Source organism: Littorina saxatilis, linkage group LG6, assembly GCF_037325665.1.
Source record: "Littorina saxatilis isolate snail1 linkage group LG6, US_GU_Lsax_2.0, whole genome shotgun sequence".
Classification (NCBI taxonomy): Eukaryota; Metazoa; Mollusca; class Gastropoda; order Littorinimorpha; family Littorinidae; genus Littorina; species Littorina saxatilis.
In genome coordinates, this window is record NC_090250.1 from 43001653 (window position 1) to 43019152 (window position 17500).

Genomic DNA, 17500 nt, shown 5'->3' on the forward strand with positions numbered 1-17500 from the left:
TTATCGAACGGTGTCACATGCACTCAAAGAAGCGTGTCGCATCTTTGTGGAACTAATATTTTGTTCCGGTGTAACACGAAATATTTCTTCCACGAAAAATTTACTCCGGAGTAAAACTTTCGTACGAAAGTCGGCTTACTCCGAGTACACCTTTCGTACGATAAAAAAAACTCCCCAAGGCACGAACAAATTACTCCCTCCACGAAATGTTTATTCCCCATTTGTTTTACTTCCCGTAAAAATCTCGTACGCGAAAATGGGATGCGGGCGAAGGGATAATGCAAATGTGATCTCGCGAAAACGAATGTCGCGCTACCCTCCCTCCACCACTTCCACCACCAAGACTAACAGGGGACAAGGGAATAAACATATCGTACACCTGGCACGGGAAGTTAAATTGCTCGTGTTAGGGTGAAGTAATTTATTCGTTATTTATTCGTAAGGGGAGTAACATTTGTGTACGAAATGTTTACTCGGAACTCACCTGTCTTGGGGAGTAATTTTCTCGTGTAATGGGGGAGTACTTATTTCGTAAAGGGAGTAACATTTTCGTACGAAATTTGTACTCCGGAGTAAAAATCTCTTGGGAGTAATTTTCTCGTGTTACGCCGGCAATGCATCGTCTAGGATTGTTGGACCACCTCTTATACCACCTACTCAAATACAATGGAATCTCCTTTTAACGGCCTTCACGAATCTGAGAAAATTGAAGGAGTGTTAAAATGGAGTTAATGTTACAGAGGCTATGAACAGAACAAAAGAGGGTTTTAAAAAGGGGGAAGTCTTAAAATGGGGGTCCTTAAATAGGGTTCCACTGTAACTCCAATTTCCCTTTAATGATTGTGTCGCGTGTGATTTCAGAACTGTTATTGGGCCCGAACTCGTTCAGAGTCCCTTATTCAATGTCATCACCAATGCCATTGTGCTGCCAGAGGACCCTCCTCAAGTGCTGGTTCAACCCTTGTGAGTTGCTTCGTTTGTTCTTTTGTGTGCGGGAATTCTTACTTTACCTTCTCTTGGAATAATGTTATTTTTAATGCGAAGCTCCTTCTACCGTCATTTGCTTTAAGAGAATGGGAATAAGGCACTTATCATTTTACGGAATTATTTTGTAACATTTTTCACATGAGTTTGAGTTGAAAGGTTATATCTTCGAGATGAAAAAAAAGAGAAAAGAATGTCAGGTGCCTTGCACACCAAGATACCTGCAATTATGAGGTCGTTAAAGTTTGTGGTAAAATAATCCTAACTATGGCTGGCCAAAGATGGCAGAAAATATCATGCCTATTTTCAACTTGAGATTATTGTTCATCATGCACACAGGCCTACGTCAGAATAAAATGAGGGAGAAGTTAACCCACAGTCTTTTTATCATATTCATTCAAGATTGTTTCTGTTACCATTAGTTTTGACCCCTTTATTCACGTTCCCCAGGTTTAACCACTGAACCACACTCCTAAAACCACACTTGTGTCATTTCGTTTCAGCCAACTGCGATCCAACGCGACATGCCCCTTTACACAGCTCAGATTGTATGGGTACCAAAGTCTCCGCTTCGTCTCGCAGTGCTGGGTTCTGCAGAACTTTGGAGATCTCATCTTTTATAGACAGTGTGACGGGTGAGTTTGGCAGCATTATTCTGATGCTAGGAATAACCAACTAATTTCAGACATTTGTCATTTAAATGCTGATGAGAATGTACGGGTACCTAAGTCTCCGCTTCGTCTCGCAGTGCTGGGTTCTGCAGAACTTTGGAGATCTCACCTTCTATAGAGAGTGTAGCGGGTGAGTTTGGAAGCACATATTCTAATGATAGGAATAACCAACTAATTTCAAAACATTGCCATGTAAATAATGCTGAGATTGTACGGGTACCAAAGTCTTCACTTCGCCTCGCAGTGCTGGGTTCTGCGGAGATCTCATCCTCTATATAGACAGTGAGGCGGTTGAGTTTAGCAGCACATGTTCTAATGATAGGAATAACCAACTCATTTCAGAAATGTGTCATTTAAATATTGCTGAGATTGTACGGGTTAGCCGAGACCATCTGAATGTAGTCTCGTCGATGACTGGTTTTTGGAGTTTATCTTTGAGTTTAATGCCTACAGATTGACTAAATGTTTTGATATCGCTTCACGCGACCTGTTTCCTTATTCTTTCCTTTTGTTTTTGCAGGGACCGACGTTGCCGAGGCTGCCAGAGCCAGAGCAGTCGCTTCAACCGAAACCCGTCCAGTCAGAAACTGTGCATGCCTGAGTACCGCGTAGTCAACTTCTGGGCCTACTGTCCTTCTCTGCCCTTTGGTAATCGCTTTGTCCGTGACAAGATCATCGTCCCCATGGCCTGTACCTGCCAGGACGTCCCCTGCGATCGGGTCTTCCAAGGCTAGAGCCAAGGAGGAAGTTGTCATGGCCATTTCGAGAAGATTGTACGGTTTAGTTTACTTCCGTCTTACGTTTCTGTTTGGGTTTTTGCGTAGGTCAAGCAAAAGTGCTTATGTTTAGGTTTTTGCAGATGTTTTAGGGTAAACTTGTATGGCACTGTTTAAATATTTCAAGATATTAAGATTTTTTTTAACAGAAATTGCGGTTTTTTTTTGTTGCTTTAAAGCTCGAGGGTCGTTCTCCGACTATTTTGATAAGTTCGTTTTGTATTGTCGTTTCTTTACCTTAAAAAAAGAGAGTTTCTAAGTTAAAATATCATACTACTTGCACGAATTGCAGAAACCCGGATGTATTTGCAAGACAGAATAAAGCTATAGTCTCCCGAACAACACCCGCCTTGCGACCTGACCAGAAACCAAACCATGTCAAATCAACCTTGCAGACACTCAGGTTCAAATGTTGCTCGCTCTTTGTCATTACACAGAAACATTATTTAATCAGATTTTTTTATTGACGGATACACGAAATCCAAAGACAAATAAGCTATGCTTGACTGTCAGCTTTGATTAGCATCTTCCACACTCGGACTGTTTATTATTAGCTAGCCATTTATAACATTATAGGTAACGACGGCATGTATACATATATTCACTTCCGTTGTCATTTTGAGTATTTTTTTTTTCTTTTCAGCTGAAATTGTACACGTATGCGAACTCTGCAGTTAGCTGCTTGAATTATTACAAATAAAATAAAGATGTTGTTGTCAAAGTTGTCGTCCAAGAAGTGTGTTGAAATAATGATTTAACTGTGGAGCTGAACATGGTTGATCAATGCGATTTTGTTATAATTCATTATGGAAAATAGAAGTAAAGAATGTTCCTTTTGTCGTTCCATGTGATGTTTTGCTTGCAGAATTTATTATCGTTTTTAGGAACAACAAACCTCAGTAAATACTACTTCTTACGTCAATAGTTGTTTTGCCTTTATGTTTTGGTCTGTAAAACATGTTTCTTGGTGTTAAGAGACTAGTGTACTGTTTCTTGGTGTTAAGAGACTAGTGTACTGTTTTTTGGTGTTAAGAGACTAGTGTACTGTTTCTTGGTGTTAAGAGACTAGTGTACTGTTTCTTGGTGTTAAGAGACTAGTGTACTGTTTCTTGGTGTTAAGAGACTAGTGTACTGTTTCTTGGTGTTAAGAGACTAGTGTACTGTTTCTTGGTGTTAAGAGACTAGTGTACTGTTTCTCGCCACCAGGAACTTTTGTGTGTATAAATATTCTCACTTTCTCCATATCGATATGTCTGTCTGTCTATCTGTCTGTCTGTCTGTCTGTCTGTCTGGCTGGCTGGCTGTCTGTCTGTCTGTCTGTCTGTCTGTCTGTCTCTCTCTCTCTCTTCTTTTCAATCAGTTGACCAAAAAAAGAAAAAAAAAACAGAGCACTGAGCATGACAGAATATATAGACACGGATGAACAGATCAGCAAATATGAAAGTAGACAATGGCACGCGAAGACATACGCGCATTGGCATGCATGTACGCGCACCCACACATACACAAACGGACACACATAAAACACCCATCATAAAGATATAATACCTCAAAGACACAGATTGACGGACATCCTCACACACACACACACACACACACACACACACACACACACACACACACACACACACACACACATACACACACACACACACACTCACGCCCACAAAAACACACACACACGCATACTCACACACACACATACACACACACACAAACACACAAACACACACATACACACACACACACACAAACACACACATACACACACACACACAGGCACACATACACACACATACACACACACACACACTTACACACCAGGTGTGCACACACACACACACACATACACACACGCACTCACACACACACACACACACACACACACACACACACACACACACACACACACACACACGTGCTGATATGGGAATGTGGGCTCTAAAAAGTGATGAAATGGAGAGAGGAAGGTGAAGGCAGCGAGGGAGAGGAATAAAGCCTGAAAGCCTGTCTCTCGAACTGCATTGCTAGACGATCGCTACGATCAGAACCGGCTGTGTCGGGAACTTTTCGGGACGGATCAAACTCTAATCTAAATTATGTATGCACGTGTATAGATATGGGAAGTCAATGTATGTAAGATAATTATGTATATCTCCTCCGGGTATGCTCTCATCAGTTTTAACAATCGCTTTTATTTCGCTTTGTCATTTTCCATCGCTCAGCCCATATGAAATGTGAATCAAATGTGCACAAAAAAGTGGTTAAACGACAGAAGTTGCATACGTATTGCCCCATCTTTTGAAGCTGTGATTTTGTATGCTGAACATTGTTTACATAGAGGACGACGTCTTCTTATATCCTGTGGGTATGATCACTGCCATAGTTGTAAAATCTAACTTACATCTGCCGACGGCCATGGTTTTGCGGTGACATTTTGATGCGTCCATCTCATTCAAAGATAATAAAAAGCAAACCACGTTGAATATAAGTGCAGTGGTTGAAGAAGAACTGACTTCTCTTCGTGTTTTGCTTTACAAGAGTGTGCCAAACTAAGCCTAGCGGTAAGCATTTCCCCACCTCTTGTCTATCAGGTGAGAAAATCATTCGTGTGTACATAAAGCATGAAGCATGTCTGCTATGTATCTATTTTTTTCCACGTTTATAAATTTGTGTGCACCTTGAGTCGCCTTGTGGTGAGATATATGTGCGCGATATACATTTTCGTATTATTATTATTATTATTATTGTTTATTTTGTTTTTCTCTGATTACAGTTAGTAGACTTTTGGGAAATTAATGTATTAAAAATTACCACTCTGCACCAAAAAAGTGCTCATATTTGATACTTGTCTAAGTGGAGGAATGTGCTTACCACATGTGCTTACCACATGTGTACACTACATTGGGGTGTGCACGTTAAAGATCCCACGATTGACAAAAGGGTCTTTCCTGGCAAAAGTGTATAGCCATAGATAAAAATGTCCACCAAAATACCCGTGTGACTTGGAATAATAGGCCGTGAAAAGTAGGATATGCGCCGAAATGGCTGCGATCTGCTGGCCGATGTAAATGCGTGATGTATTGTGTAAAACAATTCCATCTCACACGGCATAAATAAATCCCTGCGCCTTGAATATGTGCGCGATATAAATTGCATAAAGTAAAAATTAAAAAAAATTAAAATAACTCCCTGCGCTTAGAACTGTACCCACGGAATACGCGCGATATAAGCCTCATATTGATTGATTGACATGTAAAAACCTGGCAAGGTTGCAGTCTGGTTTTATACCAGGTAGTTTCAATCAATGCAAATCAGCAGCTCATTGCCTTAAATAACCCAAATGTGGCTGTTGATAAAGGACTACAAACATAAGCTGTATTTCTGAATATTTCTAAAGCTTTCGGACGTGTGTGTCACAAAGTCTTATTGGTGACCCTCCACCACGAAATGAGTCGCATGTCACCTCGCGCGGTTCTGCGCTAGGCTTAATATAAGTCCGGGGAGTGTCTGGTAACAGTGTGAGGGTCACCTTAGTCACAGGCTTATAACTCAAACAGTTTTCGCTCTTTTCTAAAACGGTTTTCACCACTGGATAGAGCATAAAAAACTCTTTAGGAAAATGTACAAATATGAAAATCATGCAAAGGTGACATGCGACTCATTCCGTGGTGGAGGGTCACATTGTACAAACCAGAAACCATTGGTATAATAGGGCGATTATTGTTTTGGATTAAACAATTATTTGTTCTTATTGTAAATGTGTTTGAAGACACCACCATAAGCCGTAGGCTTGTTGTTGTCTTCACCCTATGTTGATGTACATTTCCTGAACATGTAAATATGAATAAACATTGTTTGTTTTAAACCAAACAATTATTTGCCACATCGCACACATATAGGTAGATTTAGAGAGATGAACAAAGCCCACCATTTTCCTTTCGCCTCCTCATTTTCTCTTGCCTGTTCGGATGCGTGCGCACAACGAAACTCAACAGTGCGTGTTGTACATTTCGCGGTTTAGACGTTAATTACGGCAGAGAAATTCTGTTCGCAGAAGAAGCGCTGACAACAATGGGCGATTAATTTGCAACCCGAAGCTCTACTCATAAAATGCATAACTGTTCAAAGTGAGACAGTTCACAAATCAAGGTCTGCCCTATAAATATAAGTATTCTATTGATAATTATTAAGGAAGAAATAGAACTCTAAAGTCGTGAAGCGGCAATCGGCTCCTGGCCGCCATTTTGATTTTCCCCAGCGCAACCTAGGGAAATGTATGCTACAGAAATCCAGTGAAAGATCGACTTGAGCGTCCTCTCCAGACCTTAAAGTAGGAAGATATGAACAGTTAAAATTACAATCAGGTAACCTATATCCAATAAATTAAAGGTTTCCATACAGAAATAACTAAAACATGATTACAAAGTTAACGAAAGTAGATTTGTAGAATCGCCCAAATGAACGAAAGTCGTTTGTGTTTTTGGTGTGAACTTCGTTTCACCGATGACCGGAAGTGACGTGTACGCAACATTTGTGATGTAGCATTTTCTTATATGGCACGAAAGGAATGTGGTTGGTTAAAATGAGATCGTTCTAAATCGAGCTAGTCTTGTGAAAGGTCACACATCGGAAATACCGCCTGAACATCTGGTGTTGCCAAGGAATCTCTGTAAGAACCACTTATCTTTTAACATTTAGTCAAGATTTGACTAAATGTTTTAACATAGAGGGGGGAATCGAGACGAGGGTCGTGGTGTATGTGTGTGTGTGTGTGTGTGTGTGTGTGTGTGTGTGTGTGTTTGTGTGTGTGTGTGTGTGTGTTTGTGTGTGTGTGTGTGTGTGTATGTGTGTGTGTGTGTGTGTGTGTGTGTGTGTGTATGTGTGTGTGTGTGTGTGTATGTGTGTGTGTGTGTGTGTGTGTGTGTGTAGAGAGATTCAGATTAAACTACTGGACCGATCTTTATGAAATTTTTCATGAGAGTTCCTGGATATGATATCCCCAGACATTTTTTTTCCATTTTTTTGATAAATGTCTTTGATGACGTCATATCTGGCATTTTGTAAAAGTTGAGGCGGTACTGTCACACCCTCATTTATAAATCAAACTGATTGACATTTTGGCCAAGCAATCTTCGACGACGGCCAGACTTTGGTATTGCATTTCAGCTTAGAGGCTTAAAAATTAATTGATGACTGAAAATTGTAATTAAATTTGTTTTTAATAAAACGATCCAAAATTACGTTTATCGTATTTGTCATTGTTTTCTGATTCCAAAAACATATAAATATGTTATATTCGGATTAAAAACAAGCTCTGAAAATTAAAAATATAAAAATTATGATTAAAATTAAATGTCAAAAATCGATTTAAAAACAATTTCATCTTATTCCTTGTCCGTTCCTGATTCCAAAAACATATAGATATAGGTTTTGATTAAAAACACGTTCAGAGAGTTAAAAAGAATAGAGATATAGAAAAGCGTGCTATCCTCCTCAGCGCAACCGCTACCTCGCTTTTCTGGATTGTTAATTTCACTGCCTTTGCCACGAGCGGTGGACAGACGAAGCTACGAGTGTACGGTCTTGCAGAAAAAATGCAATGCGTTCAGTTTCATTCTGAGAGTTCGACTGAGCTTGACTAAATGTTGTATTTTTGCCTTACGCGACTTGTTGATACATGTAAGCTTAAACGATATTAGCTTGAACGTTTAATCCAATGTTTAAACGACACATAATAATGTTTTTGTCAAAAAGTCATTCTAAATAATGTAAATATACTTTTTACTATGTAATTCAAAAAAGATATGTGAAATTAACAACTCAACTCAACTCAACTCAACTCAAATTTATTAATCCATATGGAAATTATGTTGTAACAATACTCATTTCCAATCAAAAGAATAAGAATGCATACTAAACACAGTCTCACTAACGCAAACAGTCATCCGTCAAGTCAAGTCTGCCAACTCACAACTCATTCACACAACAACAGCAACAGCAATACAAATTAACAAAAACCATAATTCCAATAACAAAAAGACGTCCAAGACTTTAATGACGATAAAAAAACTGTTTAAAGGCACACTCAGATTCACGTAAACAATCAGTATCTGGTCACAGACACTATCAGGCTTTTACACGCAGTACAAACACCCTTTTATTTAAACACTCACCGCTTGAGAACATCTTAGGTGCCCTCCGTAAAGAGCGAGCATTTTTCGAAGAATCTGTTTTTGCGTGGAAAGCCGGATTTACTATAAAACAAATCGGAAGCCTCGTTTTGGCGCAAGAACTAACTTTAAAAAATCTAAATGATGAATTGACAGCTTATTACACAAAAATTCTTAAATCACAAAAGAATTCTTTTTTTTTTATCAAAACAAGATCAGTACATTTCGAAGTTTTGAAACCTTGAAAAAAAGGAGCCCGGAAGCAGTTCACGCAAGGTCGTGTTTCCCCAAGCAGACACATTTTCTGCATATCGCTTGCTATTTTAAACCCATCGCCGCCGATAAGTTCGTGTGACTCGCAGTCGTTTGTTGCATTTTAGATTCAGAGGTACACAATAACGTGATATTGCAGACACAGCGAGTCGCATTAAAATCACAAACTGACGACTAAATTGTGAAGAAAGGAAAGTGGGAGACACGGGTCCACGACGGCTCAGGGGTAAAATAAACCACGAAATCTGATGTGGAGTTTACGCAAGCTAGCCATTCAAACGAACTGTGTCATTTAATGCTGTTAAATGCTTTTGCAAGTGTGTTCCATAAGGTTAAAACTGCTTTTTTCGTGAGAAGATTTAAATCGTTCTGTAAACCATTTGAGGCAGACTGCATGGGCCTTTAAACTGTATTTTAAACGAATTGATAGTCATATTCATTTTTTTGAATGAATTTGATCTGTAGGACACTGCCCGCCGCAAGCGCTCATAAGACGATTTGTTAATATGACGTTCATATTACACGATTGCAAGTGAGGTAATTTTATTGAGTATTTGTGTAAAATGTTTTAAGCACTAGTTTACAAGAACATGCTAAGAAACAAAACTTCGCGAAGTCGTTTTAACTGAAAACTCAGTGCTAAAGCTTCGTGCGGCCAGCTTCGCGTAGTCGACTTCGCCCAGTTCAGGACAGGCTTAATTCCTCGTGAATCCTAAGCTTCTCGTGAGTCGATATTCGCGGTTTTTATCTGCAAAACGTGACATGAACACATCTCAGTTTTCCCCAGGGGTCATTCTTTAAGTCATTAGTATTCATCACTTGCTGATTGCTAATCGAGTCAGATATGGCATGATATGGCTAAACTTGATGAGGTGAGGTGGCTGTTCGTGGGAACTGTTCTCTAAGGCAGGCTCATGCAGCATGTAAATGCTTGTGCACGTTGACTCATGACTGTCAAATGGTCGGTTCCTTATTTTGTCATCAAGTTACCAAGGACAGGGATGGGCGAGGAGGGGGGTCGATGAGGAGATGAAGTATGGCTGTATGATACATCAGGACTTCCACCTTTACGTGTCACATCTGCCTTTTGTTAGAAAATAAACAATCTATAAAATATTCTCAAATGCGAACCTAGGTCTTGACCATGAAGAAATTACTACGAAAAAACAGCATTAGATACAAGATCCTACGCCTACATGATAATTATAATAGCAAAGTCAAGCCCAACTCAAGCCCAAACGTTCCAAGCCCCAGTCCCGTGTGAACAATGGAACTCACCGACTCACATCTGACCAGGCTTTTACTTGTGTTAAAACCCTCTCTTCACTTGAACCCATCATCAGGCTTTTACATGTGTTAAAACCCTCTCTTCACTTGAACCCATCATCAGGCTTTTACATGTGTTAAAACCCTCTCTTCACTTGAACCCATCATCAGGCTTTTACATGTGTTAAAACCCTCTCTTCACTTGAACCCATCATCAGGCTTTTACATGTGTTAAAACCCTCTCTTCACTTGAACCCACCATCAGCCTTTGTGCTGTCTGTGCAGAATGGAAATGTTTGATGAATCAGTTTTTGTAACTGACGCTATTGTTTCTATGTGAAATAATTCATTGAAATAATTATGATCCCTGTTTGCACAGAAAGCAGTCACGTCAGGATGTTCGTTAGTGTATGTGTTTATTTGGAGGGATGTTCTAATCCCATGGTAAAACCTGGCCGGCTAGATCTAAGATTGTGAGCCGTACTTATTTTCATTGAAATGACCGTGCCTTAAAGCACATTGTTTTGGGTATCAACACACTAATAATCTGTGTTTACCTACTGACCTTTAATAAAAGTGTGTACCCAAAGTTTGCCCGAATAACTGCCACTGATTTCAGCAAAAATAATGGTAACATTATTCGCCCGGTATCCAAGTGCGGTAGCCTGGAGCAATTTTTTGATTAGTGCTTTTGTGAACAAGAAATAATTAACAAGTGGCTCTATCCCATCTCCCCCCCTTTCCCCGTCGCGATATAACCTTGAACGGTTGAAAACGACGTTAAACGCCAAATAAAGAAAGAAAGAATCCAAGTACGGTAGAGATTTTTGAAAATGCGGTCCTTAATATAGCCCGAAGTCGACTTCGCAAAGACTTCGTGAAGTCATTTTACTGAAAACTCAGTGCTATAAAGCTCCCTCCGGCCTTCTTTGCAATGCATACTTCGCGGAGTTGACTTCGCCCAGTTAAGGACAGGCTTAAAACCTTGGACATCTGAAAATATGATGTGAAAACCTGACGTGCGTTAGGAGGTTTCACTTGCACCTGTAAGTCCACCTGGAAGGTTGCTGAAGGAGACATTAATGTAAGCAAGTGTTGACATAGAGCACAGTGGGAAACACGTTGTATGCCAACATAAAAGACTGATGACTCATCTGTAGAATATTCAAAAACTGATAAAGATCTTCAAGGTCCATGACAGACTGTTGGGCATATTTTCTTTGTTGTTAGATTATGTCATCAACAAACATTGGATAAGTAACGTAGGATCTAGGACAATGCCTGGTTACTTTTAAATACAAACATCAACAAACATTGGATAAGTAACGTAGGATCTAGGACAATGCCTGATTACTTTTAAATACAAACATCAACAAACATTGGATAAGTAACGTAGGATCTAGGACAATGCCTGATTACTTTTAAATACAAACATCAACATTTAAGCGGTTCATTAAATTTGATTAATGTTTAGACAATTATGTTTTAGATTTTATGTCATGGCAGCTTAAACTCCAGTGTAAAAAAGTGATGGGCCAAAACTATCTGGTTTGAAGCTAAATCTGGCAAAAATGGCAAACATCTCTGTTGTTGTTGTTGTTGTTGCTGTTGTTGTTGTTGCTGTTGTTGTTGTTGTTGTTGCTGTTCAGTTGTTGTTGTTGTTGTTGTTGTTGCTGCTGCTGCTGTTGCTGTTGTTGTTGCTTGTTGTTGTTGTTGTTGTTCTGCTTCTTCTTCTTCTTTTCGTCTTCTTTGTCTTTGTATTCTCCGTTTTCTCCTTATTTTCTGTTTGCTTGTTTGCTTCTGATCATACCTTCGCGCCCATGCTAAAACCAAGTTTGAAATACAAATCCGCTCTGATCTTAGTTTCTATGCAATCTTTTCAAGTAAAGTGCCATAACGGTGTTCTCCACCCAGGCGTTGACACCTGCTGATAGAAGACACAATGAGAATCCTGCAAGCTTCAGTGCTGGTGTCAGCATTGCTGGTGTTGCTGGTCCCAGATCTTTGCCTGGCCCAGGACGAGGTCCTTTTCGCGGACCCAGCACCCACGGCTCCACCCGAGGGACGATCTGACCTGCAGAAGATGCTGGATAATGGAATAGTCGCGTCAGAGCTGACGCAGGATGACCTAATGGCCATTATGTGTAATGTTCTTCAGGATGTACCCGATGATTGCACTTCGGCAATGCAAATTGAGTAGGTGTGTGGGATTGGAGGTTAAGTGAGATTAGGTTGGGAAATAGGGGTAAAGGACGAGTGCGCGCGCGCGCGCGCGCGCGCGCGCGTGTGTGTGTGTGTGTGTGTGTGTGTGTGTGTGTGTGTGTGTGTGTGTGTGTGTGTGTGTGTGTGCGTGTGTGTTTTGAAGAGTTTATAAAGTTGATTCTCAGAAATTTACCTCGTGGTAACAGCAGACATTGCTTTTGTGAAGAGGAAAAACAACTGAAATCTAACCACTGACAAGATCGTTTCATTTGAAGCATTCTTACGTTCATTGTTCTGTTATTCCTCAGACCCCGAGTAAATCCCATTCTTGTGTTCTTACACTCAAGAGACTCGGGCACTTACGATAGTTAGCACACTTCCTTTGACATTCTGTGAATGCTTTGCAGATAAACTAGTTTACTAAAAAAACCACTTTTACGTGCGTCTTGCAGGGAATACGCTATGGAGCACAATGAACGTCTGTTCGGACTCTCTGCGCCTCCACTATCGAGAAAAAAGCGAGACTCCAGACAGTAAGTATCACAGATCATGTATTTAAGCCTTTTGCGGAAAGGAACGAAAAGAAAAGTAATTGAAAGCGATATAAAAAAATTACTTAATACGTTCGCCTCAAACGATCGAAATTAATCACTGGATCAGTCTTAACCCAGACAATGATGTTCCTTTGACCGAAACAAGTCGAAACTGTCTCGGCAAAATCATGCCAATTAATTGCCACACACACACACACACACACACACACACACAAACACACACACACACACACACACACACACACACGCACGCACGCACGCACGCACGCTCGCTCGCACCCACGCACGCACGCACGCACGCTCGCTCGCACGCACGCACGCACGCTCGCTCGCACGCACGCACACTCTCACACACACACGCACGCACACACACACACACACACACACACACACACACACACACACACACAGCATACAGACACATGTTAAACCGTCACTTTACACTCGATTCATGTTCCCACATAACCAGTCAATAAGAAAATTAAACAAGTCGCGTAAGGCGAAATAACAACATTTAGTCAAGCTGTCGAACTCACAGAATGAAACTGAACGCACTGCTTTTTTCACCAAGACCACATACTCGTAGTTTCGTCAGTCCACCGCTCGTGGCAAAGGCAGTGAAATCGACAAGCCATGCAGAATAGTGCGGTAGTGGTCGCGCTGAGCAGGATAACACGCTTTTCTGTATATCTATTCTTTTTAGCTTACTGAGTTTGTTTTTAATCCAAATATATCATATCTATATGTTTTTGGAATCAGGGACCGACAAAGAATAAGATGAAATTGTTTTTAAATCGATTTCGGAAAATTAATTTTAATCATAATGTTCATATTTTTAATTTTCAGAGCTTGTTTGTAATCCAAATATAACATATGTATATGTTTTTGGAATCAGACAATGTCGAAGAATAAGATGAAATTATTTTTGGATCGTTTAATAAAAAATAAAAAAATTTAATTACAAGTTTCCGATTTTTAATGACCAAACTCATTTATTAGTTTTTAAGCCACCAAGCTGGAATGCAATACCAAAGACCGGCCTTTGTCGAAGATTGCTTTGCCAAAATTTCAATCAATTTGATTGAAAAATGAGGGTGTGACAGTGCCGCCTCAACTTTTACAAAAAGCCGGATATGACGTCATCAAAGGTATTTATCGAAAAAAAAACAACAGCCGGGGATATCATTCCCAGGAACTCTCATGTCAAATTTCATAAAGATCGGTCCAGTAGTTTAGTCTGAATCGCTCTACACACACACACGCACAGACAGACAGACAGACAGACTGACACACACACACACACACACACACACACACACACACACACACACACACACACACACACACACACACACACACACACACACACACACACACACATACATCACGACTGTTGTGTCCATGACCCTATTATTCCGATCATATTCCGATCCATGTTGTATACATACTATTTAGTATATTGCACCCTGGGAGTCTTGGCACTTCCGCCCAGCACTCAACCACCATTCACAACCATGTGCCAAACCTGAATAAATATCAAACAAAACACACGAGCTGTGTTGATTCCCTGTTATCACTGATAGCGGACGAATGAAAGATATTACACTGGCGACGAGGATCCCCCTCTATGTTAAAACATTAAATGTAAAAAGAAACCACTATACACATTTAACTTCTATGTTCTGTTCTGTGCTGCACAACCAGATCAAGTTCCCCGAATAATCCCAGCTCGGCAAGCAGCTATAGCGGCCACAGAAGCAGCTACAGATCCAACAGCTACAGAAACAGCAAAAGACCAAGTGGCTACAGAAGAAGCGAGTTGTTGTGTCCTTCCCCCATCGACCAAAGTGCCATCTATCAGCTCAATGAAGACCTGCAAGATCCCATTGATTTGTAAGTAGCCAATCTATATAAGTGGTTAAGGGGGTTGTTACACTGTGTATGTAGCCAATCTTTAAGAAGTGGTAAAGGGGTTGTTATACTCTGTAAGTAGCCAATCTTTAGAAGTGGTAAAGGGGGTTGTTATACTCTGTAAGTAGCCAATCTTTAGAAGTGGTAAAGGGGGTTGTTACACTGTGTATGTAGCTAATGTAGAGCAGTGGTAAAGGGGGTTGTTACACTGTGTATGTAGCTAATCTAGAGCAGTGGTAAAGGGGGTTGTTACACTGTGTATGTAGCTAATCTAGAGCGGTGGTAAAGGGGGTTGTTACACTGTGTATGTAGCTAATCTAGAGCAGTGAAAAAGGGGGTTGTTACACTGTGTATGTAGCTAATCTAGAGAAGTGGTAACGGGGGTTGTTACACTGTGTATGTAGCTAATCTAGAGCAGTGGTAAAGGGGTTTGTTACACTGTGTATGTAGCTAATCTAGAGAAGTGGTAAAGGGGGTTGTTACACTGTGTATGTAGCTAATCTAGAGCGGTGGTAAAGGGGGTTGTTACACTGTGTATGTAGCTAATCTAGAGCGGTGGTAAAGGGGGTTGTTACACTGTGTATGTAGCTAATCTAGAGCAGTGGTAACGGGGGTTGTTACACTCTGTATGTAGCTAATCTAGAGAAGTGGTAAAAGGGGTTGTTACACTGTGTATGTAGCTAATCTAGAGCAGTGGTAAAGGGGGTTGTTATTCTGTGTAAGTAGCCAATCTTTAGAAGTGGTAAAGGGGGTTGTTACACTGTGTATGTAGCTAATCTAGAGAAGTGGTAAAAGGGGTTGTTGTACTGTGTAAGTAGCCAATCTTTAGAAGTGGGAAAGAGGGTTGTTATACTGTGTAAGTAGCCAATCTTTAGAAGTGGTAAAGGGGGTTGTTATACTGTGTAAGTAGCCAATCTGTAAAAGTGGTAAAGGGGGTTGTTACACTGTGTATGTAGCTAATGTAGAGCAGTGGTAAAAGGGGTTGTTACACTGTGTATGTAGCTAATCTAGAGCAGTGGTAAAGGGGGTTGTTACACTGTGTATGTAGCTAATCTAGAGAAGTGGTAAAGGGGGTTGTTACGTATACACTGTGTATGTAGCTAATCTAGAGAAGTGGTAAAGGGGGTTGTTACACTGTGTATGTAGCTAATCTAAAGCAGTGGTAAAGGGGGTTGTTATACTGTATAAGTAGCCAATCTTTAGAAGTGGTAACGGGGGTTGTTATACTCTGTAAGTAGCCAATCTTTAGAAGTGGTAAAGGGGGTTGTTATACTCTGTAAGTAGCTAATCTTTACAAGTGGTAAAGGGGGTTGTTATACTGTGTAAGTAGCCAATCTTTACAAGTGGTAAAGGGGGTTGTTATACTCTGTAAGTAGCCTATCTTTAGAAGTGGTAAAGGGGGTTGTTATACTGTGTAAGTAGCCAATCTTTAGAAGTGGTAAAGGGGGTTGTTATACTCTGTAAGTAGCCAATCTTTGGAAGTGGTAAAGGGGGTTGTTATACTGTGTAAGTAGCCAATCTTTAGAAGTGGTAAAGGGGGTTGTTATACTCTGTAAGTAGCTAATCTATAGAATTGGTAAAAGTGGTTGTTATATTGTGTAAGTAGCCAATCTTTAGAAGTGGTAAAGGGGGTTGTTATACTCTGTAAGTAGCTAATCTATAGAATTGGTAAAAGTGGTTGTTATACTGTATAAGTAGCCAACGAATAGAAGAGATAAACAGGGCTGTTATACTGTGTTAGTAGCCAATCTTTAGAAGTGGTAAAGGGGGTTGTTATACTCTGTAAGTAGCTAATCTTTAGAATTGGTAAAAGTGGTTGTTATACTGTGTAAGTAGCCAACGAATAGAAGTGATAAACAGGGCTGTTATACTGTGTTAGTAGCCAATCTTTAGAAGTGGTAAAGGGGGTTGTTATACTGTGTAATTAGCCAACGAATAGAAGTGATAAACAGGGCTGTTAAACTGTGTAAGTAGCCAACGAATAGAAGTGATAAACAGGGCTGTTATACTGTGTAAGTAGCCAACGAATAGAAGTGATAAACAGGGCTGTTATACTGTGTAAGTAGCCAACGAATAGAAGTGATAAACAGGGCTGTTATACTGTGTAAGTAGCCAACGAATAGAAGTGATAAACAGGGCTGTTATACTGTGTAAGTAGCCAACGAATAGAAGTGATAAACCGGGCTGTTATACTGTGTAAGTAGCCAACGAATAGAAGTGATAAACAGGGCTGTTATACTGTGTAAGTAGCCAACGAATAGAAGTGATAAACAGGGCTGTTATACTGTGTAAGTAGCCAACGAATAGAAGTGATAAACAGGGCTGTTAAACTGTGTAAGTAGCCAACGAATAGAAGTGATAAACAGGGCTGTTATACTGTGTAAGTAGCCAACGAATAGAAGTGATAAACAGGGCTGTTATACTGTGTAAGTAGCCAACGAATAGAAGTGATAAACAGGGCTGTTATACTGTGTAAGTAGCCAACGAATAGAAGTGATAAACAGGGCTGTTATACTGTGTAAGTAGCCAACGAATAGAAGTGATAAACAGGGCTGTTATACTGTGTAAGTAGCCAACGAATAGAAGTGATAAACAGGGCTGTTATACTGCGTAAGTAGCCAACGAATAGAAGTGATAAACAGGGCTGTTATACTGTGTAAGTAGCCAACGAATAGAAGTGATAAACAGGG

General features: G+C 40.2%; 2 protein-coding genes across 3 annotated transcripts in view; both read left to right on the plus strand.

The window, feature by feature from the left end:
• LOC138969266 (uncharacterized) overlaps positions 1 to 3353 on the plus strand; it is an 11168-nt gene extending 7815 nt beyond the window's left edge. Inside the window, exons 5-7 of the mRNA XM_070342012.1 lie at positions 862 to 963; positions 1488 to 1619; positions 2176 to 3353. Coding sequence (XP_070198113.1) covers positions 862 to 963; positions 1488 to 1619; positions 2176 to 2389 — 448 coding nt within the window. The 3' untranslated portion in view covers positions 2390 to 3353. The remainder of the gene's footprint in view (positions 1 to 861; positions 964 to 1487; positions 1620 to 2175) is intronic.
• A 793-nt stretch (positions 3354 to 4146) lies between these two features.
• LOC138969265 (uncharacterized) overlaps positions 4147 to 17500 on the plus strand; it is an 18149-nt gene continuing 4795 nt past the window's right edge. Inside the window, exons 1-4 of one of the 2 annotated variants that reach the window (XM_070342011.1) lie at positions 4147 to 5025; positions 12028 to 12339; positions 12798 to 12878; positions 14604 to 14792. In XM_070342011.1, the coding sequence (XP_070198112.1) occupies positions 12086 to 12339; positions 12798 to 12878; positions 14604 to 14792 (524 nt within the window). In that variant the 5' untranslated portion in view covers positions 4147 to 5025; positions 12028 to 12085. The remainder of the gene's footprint in view (positions 5026 to 12027; positions 12340 to 12797; positions 12879 to 14603; positions 14793 to 17500) is intronic. The other variant, XM_070342010.1, reaches the window with a different exon arrangement.